Source organism: Convolutriloba macropyga, chromosome 4, assembly GCF_964194025.1.
Source record: "Convolutriloba macropyga chromosome 4, txConMacr16.3, whole genome shotgun sequence".
NCBI classification, from domain to species: domain Eukaryota; kingdom Metazoa; phylum Xenacoelomorpha; order Acoela; family Convolutidae; genus Convolutriloba; species Convolutriloba macropyga.
Window position 1 is genome coordinate 28,224,124 of NC_134471.1, and position 12,528 is coordinate 28,236,651.

A 12,528-nucleotide genomic window follows, 5' to 3' on the forward strand; every position below is an offset into this window, starting at 1 on the left:
GGTAAATTTATTATGAACATAATTTCCTTTTGGTTTCCCTATGATACAAAGAGACCTACATTTCATGTGGTTATCATAAGAACGATAGCGTGTTTTCCACTCGTATTCAATCATCAATTTCAAGCACTGTTTAAGACCCTAAGCTCAATTTCAACTAATAGTCGTTTAAGTATTCAGTTTAATTCCGCGAAAATAATTCAGATTGGTAAACAAAATTATTGCTCAATGGCAGCTAACGAGGAAAAATCATTTTTTATAAGACTTCCGATGAACTCAGATGAAGTAGCACATATTAAATCGACCACTTTATGAGCCGATTAAATAAAAAAAAACCGATAAAGTTTGCTCACAATCAAAACTCGAAAATTTCACTTACTGTCTTTTGAACGTTTTCTTTTCAGCAAAGCAGGTTTTCGATCCCACGCGTGCAGTTTCTAAACAGATTTTCGAGAGAATCATTACTTGATCTTCAAATGCAAAAATAACTCATCTTAAATAAGCGATTTAGTTCACGACTCATATTAGAGCGTTTTCAATTAAATTTAGGCGACAGTGATAAGTCCCTTTGGAACAATTAAATGAAATTGAAATCTCTATGGTACCATTTCAATTCTGTTTGTATTTGTTAACCTCAGTTGATCTATTAATAATGTTGAAATTGGTCTCCAAATCATCGCCCAAAAACGAGTAGGCCGTATTTAGAAAGATTAATCACTCTACTCAAAATATCTGATCAAATAAGCTAGAAAGATTCAAAAACAACGTAAATCGTAATTACCTTTTGAAAGACGCCCCGCTGTATCATTTTCTGGCTCCCGATTTTCGTCAACCTTCAAATTTTGGAAACTTTTCTGCCACTCGTTATCCGCGCATGTGGCAACGTGGCTATGATAAGATATCGATTTTTGAAGTCTGGCTTCCTTGTTTGATTTGGAACGTCGTGATTTTCTCCGGCTCTCATTACATAAAGAGGCTTCGCTAGTAGAGCTATGTTCACGATCGTTAAAGGAGACAAATTCATCATCGCTACAGTAATAAGAGTCAAGCGAAAAGTAATTTGAAGCTATGCTGTCATTGCCATCGTAATTACCATCAAATACTTCAATGTCACTCAGCGACTGTTCGTCTAAAGTAGGGATTCCACCATAACTAGGGCATTTTCCGGGATTTAGTTTTTGAGATCTTTTAGGATTTCCAGATAAACGTGCTGTAGTTCGAGGGGGCACTGGCGGTGGTGTAGGCATTGCTAAACGACCCTCAGTGGGAGGTTTTGGGCTAACTATCCCTTCTTTTTCCTTAGAGTTTGGACTGTTTGAGGACTCCCAATGCAGTAACAAATCCAGATTAACGTAATTTTGTGTCATTGCTTCGAATTTCAAGATCTCAGGAATCCGGTTTAAATTCTGTTTCCATTATTCAAGATATGAAAGCTTCGTATTGTAATTAAGCTTGGATCAGTTAGAATAATGTTTGAGGTAACTTTCAGAAGGTCTGTAATTTTGTACAAGTTGATGAATTTAGGACACGAACAAGTTAGCAACTAGGCACTTTATTTGGCCAATGAGAGAAATTTGATTAAACTACGAGGGTAGCAATTTATGGGTTGGTCGATATTGCGATTGGTGGTGGTAATGAAAGAGAGAAGTGTGTGAGAGTTAGGCGGTCATTTAACTGATTCATCTGACGTGGGTTGTTTGCAATCGCAGCTGATAACGACTAGTGATGACACATAGTCCTTAATCGACTTCGCATATAGGTTTCATATTTAGAAGTGATCGCGTCTTATTTGAAGTGAAGAATCCTGAAACATAATTAAAGAAGTGTGATTCTTTTGAGTTCATTAATCACTGTTGAGTTAAATCCAAGGCATATTTAACTTTGTTTCAGGATAAAAAGTTGTTGCGCAAGAGCAAAACAAAAAAGTCGACGTACCTAATTGAAGAAGTAATGCAAATAATCTGCTTCATATTCAGATATTTATTGTTTGATTTTTAGAATCGATCACTTCAAACACAAAAATAATAAAAGCATTAAAAAAACAATTTGATGAAAAAAGTACTGTTTTTAAAAGTTTGCACTAATTAAGCATACATAGTTTTTGAGAAAGACGCTCATGTTTTATTTTACAACAGCATTTTTTCTCTACATTAAAAATAATCTAATTCATGATTTATTATATTTTTTTACCAAGCTTATTTACCCAATAAACGTCTCGTAGGAAAAGTAACGTGGCACGGTCAGGGATAATATATTTTGAAGCAAAAAACAAACAAAAAAATTATTCGTTTCTTTTTGAAAAGAATTCGTGAACAATTAAAAACGATTCTCTTTGAAGCGGTTCAAAACCTTAAAACCGCCCACGCAAAGCTCTTAAAACAAGTGAAGTTGTATAATGAAAAGTCTCTTTGTACTTACTTTCAAATGGAGACGGTTAGTTATAATTTATAAGTTATAAATATAGAACAGCAGACTGTTGGTGTTAAACAGACCGAAGTATTGATGTGGATAGCAAACAAAACAATGATCAAAGAATGAGTAAAGAGTTACTACTGCATATTTCATTCCTTATTGCAGAAGAGACGCAACATTTGGTGCCTCGATTTCAATTCCACTCTGGTACTACTTGTTACTGTATGTTAAATTTTCACTGCTAGCAAAAATATGTTGTCTTCCTTTTGCGAATGAAACATTTTGAATTATTCATAGTTTCAATATGTATGGTGTATATCTATGTTTTATATGTTTCTCAACTGCGGAGGGAAAACGGAAGTTTTTTTCATTGCACTTACCATGGAGTTGAACTGAACGAAGTAAAAATAAGCCGAAAAAATTTTGATTTTTATTTAAATTGCTTTAAGTTTTTATAATTTCAAAGCAAAAAAAATTTTGTCTTGAAAGACATATCGCATTAAAATTTTTGGGACACTTTTTGCCAAAAAATTTTTAAAAAATGATTATATTCATTTAAAAAACGCACTCCAAAAATAGACTTATCGATCAATTCTCAATATTGCTTCAATATTAGCGCAGCCTCCAATAATTATTAGTGCTAAAATTAGTTCAAAAGGACAAATACGTCCTGCGGGACGAATACACGAAACGAACTCAAGCTACTTGTAGAGGAAACTAAAATCTAGTCAAAATCAAATGAGAAAAATCGAGAAATTCAACTTCCCTTAAGCACAGACAGACAGACAGAACCTTGTTTAGACGCAGTACGCAGTTGATAATTAAAAAAAATGCCATTCTCTATACAAATGGAACCAAATTATGCAAATTGCTCCTCGATAGACACAAGAAGGTACCTAGTTTTCTTTCAAACTGTGTTAATGTGATCTGGCACCAAGCAGCTCTCTCAAAGCTGTCTGCTAAAAACGGTGTCAAACAACAAAGAGAAAAACTTTAATTGTCGTTCAACTGATAAAAAACTATTTGAGAAAAAGGAAAGAAAAAAAACACCAAAAAGTTAATGGCAACAAGTCAGAAAATAGTGATATGTTTACTTTTTTTGTACAAAATGCCGGAAACAAAAACAAGCCAAAACTTTTTTTTGGTTACAGTGAGTTGAGAAACATCCAAGCAATCATTTTTGTAGTGTAGATAGACAACGACGCTGAGGCCCCAACCCCTAGCGGCAAAATCTTTGTTTGAGGAAGTGCAGAGCCACCAAGCATACACGTGGCATAAACCAAATCTCAAACAACCTCGATACCGAAAACATAGCGACAGACTGAAGAAAAACGGATATTTATAGATTGGAAAATAAGTTTCGCAATCGGTCAATTCTCGAACCTGGGCAAGTAGCAAAAATATAAAAATCTGTGAAATCAGAGCGAGCTGTATGATAACAAACCAATATAAAACATAAATTGTATTGCGCAGACAGATTTCTAAATAAGCAAAATTTTATTGGTCCTATTTGCAACAATTAAGAGGGTTTTTTGAAAAAATTGGACGTGCAAATTAGCAAACTAAGATCTTCAAACAAAAAAAAACAAAAGACAATATGATCTGTAGTTGGAATTAAAAGACCATAGATAGAAATGCTCTATAACTCCATGAATAAAGACCGCCTTGTTAACATAGAATGAATAAAACCCGCCGCCTCTCCTTATCGAGCGTCAAGATTTGAGATATTTTTGAATACTCTACAGATAGGAAAAATTAAATACGCATTTTGTAAAATACTCCGAAAAAAACTGGAAGGTAACAAATTATTTCAGAGAGCATATCTATGTAACAACCGTTCCTTTGCAAACAAAGAGATAATGATTTTTAAATATAAGTCAGAAGGCCAAAATAAACTTATTCAGCCGCCTGAAAAAGTTGTAATGCATTAAAATCATTAACGTCACTCGGTTGATTATTTTAACTGTTAGCTTACATAAAGAACTAATTAGAAATTTTACCAAGCCGTCAGACACTGCCACCTTAATCAAGTAACATCATAATATAAGTGAAAAACATGTTTTTGATAAGTATCAGCAAAATACCAGTAAATCTAATTGGTATTGTGACTGAAATCCAGTAAGCTTAATTAGAAACTGGCGTTGAACACCATAAAATAATCTTGTAATCATACTAAGTCATATATGTATACGAGTCTTGGTACTATTACCAGGTAATATATAGTCCTATATCCTCATAACAAACAAACTATGATCATAATTGTTTGTTAGTAAACATAAAAAGATCACTAAAAAGTTAACAGGAACTTGAAAAAATGGCAAAAAATTATGGGCTCATATAACAAATATGAAAATTTCATTTCTTAGCAGTCATATATAGAAAATTTCATTATAATTTGTTCAATATAGTCGGACAGTTCAGGACCATTTTTGTTTCAGGACGCGGCGACGTGTTTTGAAAAATACTAAAACACAAAAAACTCATTTTCTTAGTTTTATATTAGATCAAGCCCACGCATATCGATGCCTCTGCGCAGTTTAGTTTTCCTGTTTCATGCGAAAATTAATTGTGTACCGGTATCATCCAATAGCCAAACTGAAGTTAAAGTTAAATTTCCTACATTATATAGCAGTCTTCAAACACTTTTGTCCCCCCGGAAGTTGGCTTCATTGGAGAACTACTTAGCTTTCCATTAGTGGCGCAATTGTAGCAGCAACTACAAATACAATCAACTAAATGGACGAAAAATGGGGAATTATTAATCTGGGCAATTATACAAGATTCTTAATAATAAAACGAATATCATAATAGGAATTTTATTTGTGTCCCATATAAAACCATATGCTCTCTCTATAAATACCATGAATGTTCACTACGGGAAATTGTTTGTTATTTAAGATTTAAATTTTTTAGAATAATATTCTCCAGATTTATTAGAACTTTTGATGTTATCTATACAGTTTTTTCTACTACTTAATGGAATTTGCAAAAGTTTTAGCTGGTTTTTACATTGATATTAGAGATATATGCCCTGGATAATGGTGAAGTCTTGATTATGTACGCATTACTCAAAAATTCACACTTAATTTCAAATTTTTCAAAAATACAATGTATTTCGTTTAAACAGTGTAATGAACAAACTTCCCAAATTCAAAAATAAAGTCCATTGAATTGATATACACATGCTGCAACACATAGCATCTTTTAGAAAACCTTATAAATTTACTGGATTATCTTTGACACACTTTCGAGATATGATCATTCAGGACTGATTGAAAATGGCACCAGGAGCCAGTAGTTTTTATCTTAAACCAATTTATTGTTCTAACCCACTTTAATGGAGGAAGAACTATATACTTGAATGGGTTTTTTGTTCAGTCAATTTTTTGCCGATCTTTATATTCCTTATAAGGTTGTGAGTGGTATCTTTAGAAAACCCGTCCAAAGTAGAATATATAACTAAAAGATCTTTTTGATTTTTTGTTTGTTTTTAAGGTTTGAGGTCTTGCGAAAATTTGTTTATTATTTTTGTTGTTTTAAAAAACATTTTCATATTTATTTTCATTTTCAGTTCACTTTTTCAGGAAATTTACTCAATTTTTGAAAATTTTTCTTTTCTGGATCCAAAATTGTGTTGCTGTACTGTTTAATTCATTTTTGTGGCTGATAACTTTTGGTAAATCTTTTTTTGACTTCATACAAGCCTAGTTTGACTGGTACTTCCTTTGACATAACTCTCGAATTAAAAATTTGCCGGTTTTTTGCTTATTTAACTCTATAATGATACAAAATGTATTATTTATTGCTGACAAATTGATTCTTCGTCACATTATCCATACCCATAATATTCGGAACAATTATGTGTTCCTAGTGGATGGACGGCAATAGCAGGTCTATAATAGGTCTAATCATTGTTTTTTTTTAAAATCCAAGAAAGTAAATGTCAGTAAAATATCAGTAAATGACCTTTCTTTAAACAATTTTCACAATTTTTTGCTTTTGTTACATTGATTACAAAAGAAAATGAAATCAAAGCTTACTAATGAGAAATCCTATTGGTTTTCGGAGGCGTTCCAATAATTTGAAAGCCTATGGTCAATTTGACTTCTGAAATCAAATTTTTCAAAATAAACAAAATCTTATTGAGTATTCAACTTTTTCTCTTTTGTGGTCAACATGTACATTACCGTCAACAAAGACAGGTCACGTCGTCTTTCTAATTTGAGGCTGTTTTACGTATTAGGTAATGGTTTTTCTACTTAGATGCAACGGGTTTTCACAAAGATTTTTGTTTTTTGGACATTTTCCAGTCTTTGAGATTTTCTGGTCGTTTCACGATATTGACAGGCCAGATATCAGATTAAGGGCGCTTAAAATAAGTCACTATTGAACATATCAGTTTTTCAATGAAAAGATTACGGCTTTAGCTGCTTCGACACCACCTTATAGCAGATTTTAAGGAAATTTTTTGTTTGTTCTTTATTTGTCGTTTTTTTTGTAGTCGTATGATGAATTCTGGATGACTGCAGCTCTTCGTATAGATGAAAAAGGGAATCTATAAACTGATTTCATTTGACAGCTAAAGAAATTCATGCCTTTGAAAGCAATTATTTTAAATTTCTTATAGAAGTATTTTTTTAATTTCCATTCCTAGACCTAATAAATATAGGTAGCATATCAAAATATTGGTGTTAAATGAAAACAAGATTGAATATATCTGAGGTTTTTAGTGCATTGCATATTGTTTTAACAGCAAGATACATGTTTTACTCAAAATTTTAACTTAAAAATAGATTTTTTATACTTTTTTTAAAAATTTTTTCCATTGACTGCACAATGATCAATAACAGTTGTTATTTGAAAAAGAAAACCTATTTAATTATTCCAGTTGATAGCTATTGTTTTAATGACTTTGGACTAAATTGCTTTTTGTTGGCTTTTCGATTTTTTTCTTTTTATACTAACTGTTAACTGGTCTCATATCTCATTTTCAGAGGTCACATACCCCATTATTGGTCTTCAAAAAAGTTGTAATTAATTACATTTTTTAAGGACTAGATTAAATTTAACGACTTCGACATCGTTTTCTTGCAAAATCCAAATGAATTGTTTGGTCCAAATTTCAAGTGAATTTTTTCGTCTGGATAATGACAAGTCCCAATGTCTTCATTTTGAGGTTTTAAACCTGCTTTTCCTTACTTTTACTTACTTACTCAATTTATACCTACTTTTTTTTTAAAAAAAGGTAATTTTCTTAACTTTCCTTTTTGTTCTTTTTTACTGCTTGTTAACTAGTCTTTATATCCAGAGGTCGAATATCTTATTTTTGTTGTTTAAAGAAGGCGCAATAAATAATATCTTTCTTACGGAATAGATTACGGTTTTCTTTAAAAAATTTTAAGGAACCCTTGTTTTTCGTCTGAATTTGTTGTTTGTTCTTGTAGACGTCTAACACATTCTGGATACTGGTAGTTCTCAATTCATGATTAGGAAATCACATTAAGGTATCTAAAGGTTTCAATTGATATCTAATGGTTTTGATTAAGTAAAACTATATGTGATCGAAAGTAATTTTTAACATTGCCCTTTTTGTTCCATTTCGTTTACTTGTTACCGAGTCCCATTAGGGACTGGTTACATGTTTTTCTAGTGATGTACAAATTAGTTTGTTTAATTTAGATTCTATTCGAATATAGTTCAATTTTTTTAGTATGTAATTTTTGAAAATGGAATTAGACATTGATTTTGGATGTAAATTTTTGTTGTTGTCATTTGATTTTTTGTGTGTCTTGCCTCGTAGTCTGAATAATGGCTGCACTCATCGGCCCATTAATGTGACATTATTAAGCTTTCTGAGTGATTTGAGTTGGAGGTAAATCTTTTATTAATACGCCAATTATTTTTGAACAATATTTGTATTATTAAGTTTTCCTTCTCTTCCTCCTTTGGTAGACAATGAAGCCAAAAAAGTTAATGAGCGGGGTCGGAATATCTTGTGCAAACGCACTTTACCGAGCCTCCTTGTTTATTTCTAAATTCAGTTTCTGTTTACTTCTTGCTGATGCTAATATCCAATATGACATATTACTTTCCCGAGGATATAACTTAAGAAACTTAGATTGATTTTCTCATTTCTCTCAAAATTGTCTAGCCAACTAAATGGCCAATTGAGCCTTTCTACTCAATAAAAATCTGGGGTAAATTTTTTAAAATTTGATTGCCTATTAGTGTAAAAAAAATCAAATTTTAAATGATATAAGAATAGACTCACCTGCAGAAGAACGAAGACGTTGAGGAAAAAGACACGATTTAGGAAAAAGTGTTGGAGAATGTGTTTAGATGAATCAGAAGTGGCCGTATAAAACTGACAATATAGTTTTAACTTATAAAAATAAACTTTAACTAGATCTAGGCCAACAGAAAGGAGTGTTTAAATTAAAAATAGTTTTTATAAATTCTGCGCAAGCAAACAATTGTTTTCATTTAAATACCGACTGCACCTTTGTTAAATAGGTGAAAAGAGGGAATAACTAACTGATAAAAAATAATACTCCTTATGAATCGTTGACTCATTACAGCTCAGCTAATGCATCTTTAAAACACAGGGATATAGTAAACCTAATGCACTAGCGTTGCCTGACCTATTTCCCCTTTTACACAAATTGAAAATCGCAACTCAAGTTGATAAGAGAGATGTAAATACAAATACTCCAGTAAGTCAGTAAGTCTGACAATATTTACAAAACAAAGACATGTCTTAATAGAAAACTGCTCACACGGAACAGAAAAAATCTTGAACAGCGGAGAAAAACTGAAACGCTTTTCAGTTTTTATTACTCACTTTCCATATTCTGATTTGCAATCCAAAAATTAAATAAATTAAATATTTAGATCCCTCCCTCTAAGGTGCAGCAAAGATAGGCTCCGTCTTCTGAAAGAAAATAAAAGGGAAGGATAGCTTGTAAATGAATAATGCATTACAGCATGCTATGTGAACTGTTTCTGATGACTAATCAAGCGAGGTAGATAATCAATATTTAAGGTGGCGCCTGGTCGGGTCAGTTCTAGCTACCAATTGAACTCAATCGGCAGTCGATTGCTCTGTTCTCCTGCCATTGTAAGGAATAAAATCACACCCAAACTTGCAAACGGCTGAAAATGGGTTAATTTAATATAATTTACCGATTTTCTGTCATTTCCAGGTGTGCATTTTTTTTACAAAGATGTAGGTAAAGATGTCAGAAGACACTAATGTGTTTTTAAATCGCAGATCTTGGGCTATTGTTAATTGACATATAGGTTGATTGAATTGAGGAAAGCGTATGCATTGTTTGATTGTCAAAACGTCATCAGAACATAATTTTGAAAAAAAGTTCGAAAAATTGAAATAAAAAACTAACCACCGCATGCGGTTAATGGAGCTCCGCGATACCATGGACACTTTTTATGAAAAAAAAAACAACCATAGCATGACAAAAAAGCAGAGTTTTCATCGCAAATTTTACTAGTTTTCAGCCACTTCAGTAAAACTTAGCTTTAATTTGATGCTTTCCAGATTTCCCAATAATTTCAGTGCTTGCTTATGCAAATTTTGGGCACTCTTAAACTCTTTCATTTATTTTGACAATAAGTTGAAGCCTTTTACGTTAATTTTGTAACCATATTCCCTATTTTAACTGCATTCCCTATAAATCTTTGATTATTTCTTCAAATCTGTTAAAATATTGTACAAAAATGGAACAAAATTTATGAGCTTTTGTATTTTGAGTGCTTTAACAAGTTTATCAAAACTGCAATTTATAACGATTTTGAATTATATGAAATCAACTTATTACCAATGAGATTAATAAATTTTAAATAATTAATGAATTTTCTAAAGTGCAAGAAATAAATCTAAATTATTTCCATATTTCATTGAAGTTTTTTTTTCTAAATCTAGGCACAATTTGTTAATTGCTCTCAAAAAATATTTGGACAAAGATTCTAGAACATATTTTTGATTAGTCGACCACATATTCCTTCATGTAAAATATGTTATTCTCGTAATGCTACACTAGAAGTTTTTGCGAAAAAACACTATTGATCATTACAGCAACAATCAATTGCAGAAAATCACATCAGTAAGCAGATACGTCAAAATCAAAAAACCTCAAAATTAGACAGAACATTAGAATTTCTATAGACGTGTTGTGACTATTCGACTCTTCTCTGTAATCTTAGCTAGCGGTTTTAACCGAAGGCCAAATAATTAGTGAGTTTCTTGCTAAACAGTTGATAAAATGAATACTTCATTGAGATTCAAGCCATAATTGAGATCAGCTGCATTGACATATAAATTCAACTATAGCCCAATAAAATCTGATAATTACACTGTCACGGCATCCAAACTTACATACATAAATTGAATTATACGTGTATATAAATATATATATATATATATATATATATATATATATAAATATATATATATATATATATATATATATATATATAATATATATATATTCGCATTTGAAGGCATGCAATGAATCGTAGCACCACAACTGCAATGATACCGCAGAAACATTTGCATTGTAAACATATTCTGTGCTTTGGCAAGATTAAAAGTAAATGGTGACTGCTTTAACTCTCATAAAAAAAGACGGGAAAATAATAATTTTGAGCTTTCTGAACATCCAATAACGCTTGAGTAAACCTTGGGATGAAATTTGTTTATTTTTGTACCTATTTAAATGGCCTTGTAAAAAGAAGGAGTGACAAAAAACAGCTAAGTCCTAAATATTGAATGTCAATGCTCGTTTTTATTTTGTTTTATCAGTTCATCCGGTTTTGATTCAAAAGCATTCGCTCAAACACGTTGACAGTTTTATAAATTTTATAGTCAGTTGGGTTGACCACGAATTCAGTCTTAACGAAAAAAGATGCTATGTACTTTTCGATAACAGGTCTCTTCAAAAACACCTCCAGAAAACGCTATAGAAGTGTTCAGTAAAAAATACTCTAAGAACGGCTTTTTTGAAGCCTTGAGAAATTGTTTCCATAATTGCAAATTGCTGCAATAAACCAAAATCAAATTGTATTCTTTGTTCTATATTATTTATCGCCAAATATACAATCCAAAGGAAAAAAGCTGTTAAGATTTTTTCGCAATTTTTAGGAGGATAACATTGGCACCGAAATTATTTTCGTAAAAAATTTGAATAAACGGAACTAGAATAAAAGAATTCAGAGAGATTTCGGGCAAGATGTTGAATAAGTGGAAAAAAGTACGATATTAAACAATCGTTTAGACAAAAAATGACAAATTAAAATAAGATCCAGATTCGAACTCCACAAAAAGGCGAAAATCAGGAAGATCCAGATTTAAAATAAAACAACAGAACCGGACCTAATTAAAAATTATATAGTTTTTTCCGAAAAACCAACTTTGTGAAGACTTTGAGAAAACTCGACTTTTCATTGAGAGCTATGATTGTATGACTTTTTTCGTCATGGCAAAGCACACAAGAGATGTTAGTATTATAACTACACAAATACGAAAAAAACTGTAAATAGTAGCGTATATAAATTCCGATATTTTCTCGAAGATAAAGATCACAAAAAAATAGAAAACAAAGATTCAATCTATAATTGAGATCAGCTGCATTGACATATAAATTCAACTATAGCCCATTAAAAACTGATATTTACACTGTCACGGCATCCAAACTTACATACATAAATTGACATATACGTGTATACATATATATATATATATATATATATTTATATATATAAACATATACAAGTATATATATATATATATATATATATATATATATATATTTTCGCATTTGAAGGCATGCAATGACTCATAGCACCACAACTGCAATGATACCGCAGAAACATTTGCATTGTAAACATATATTGTGCTTTGGCAAGATTAAAAGTAAATGGTGACTGCTTTAACTCTCATAAAAAAAGACGGGAAAATAATAATTTGGAGCTTTCTGAGCATCAAATAACGCTTGAGTAAACCTTGCTAGGAAATTTGTTTTTTTGTACCTATTTAAATGGCCCTGTAAAAAGAAGGAGTGTTAAAGTCCTAATTTTGAATGTCAATGCTCGTTTTGATTTTGT

General features: G+C 31.4%; 1 protein-coding gene across 7 annotated transcripts in view; it reads right to left on the reverse strand.

Moving 5' to 3' along the window:
- LOC142337577 (rho guanine nucleotide exchange factor TIAM2-like) overlaps nt 1-12,528 on the reverse strand; it is a 52,319-nt gene that overhangs the window by 18,395 nt on the left and 21,396 nt on the right. For 6 of the 7 annotated variants that reach the window (XM_075386906.1, XM_075386910.1, XM_075386909.1 and 3 more), the window contains exons 2-3: nt 779-1,801; nt 377-434 (exon numbers count right to left, since the gene is read on the reverse strand). In XM_075386906.1, coding sequence (XP_075243021.1) covers nt 377-434; nt 779-1,364 — 644 coding nt within the window. In that variant the 5' untranslated portion in view covers nt 1,365-1,801. Of the gene's footprint in view, nt 1-376; nt 435-778; nt 1,802-8,680; nt 9,028-12,528 lie in introns of those variants that run through there. The other variant, XM_075386911.1, reaches the window with a different exon arrangement.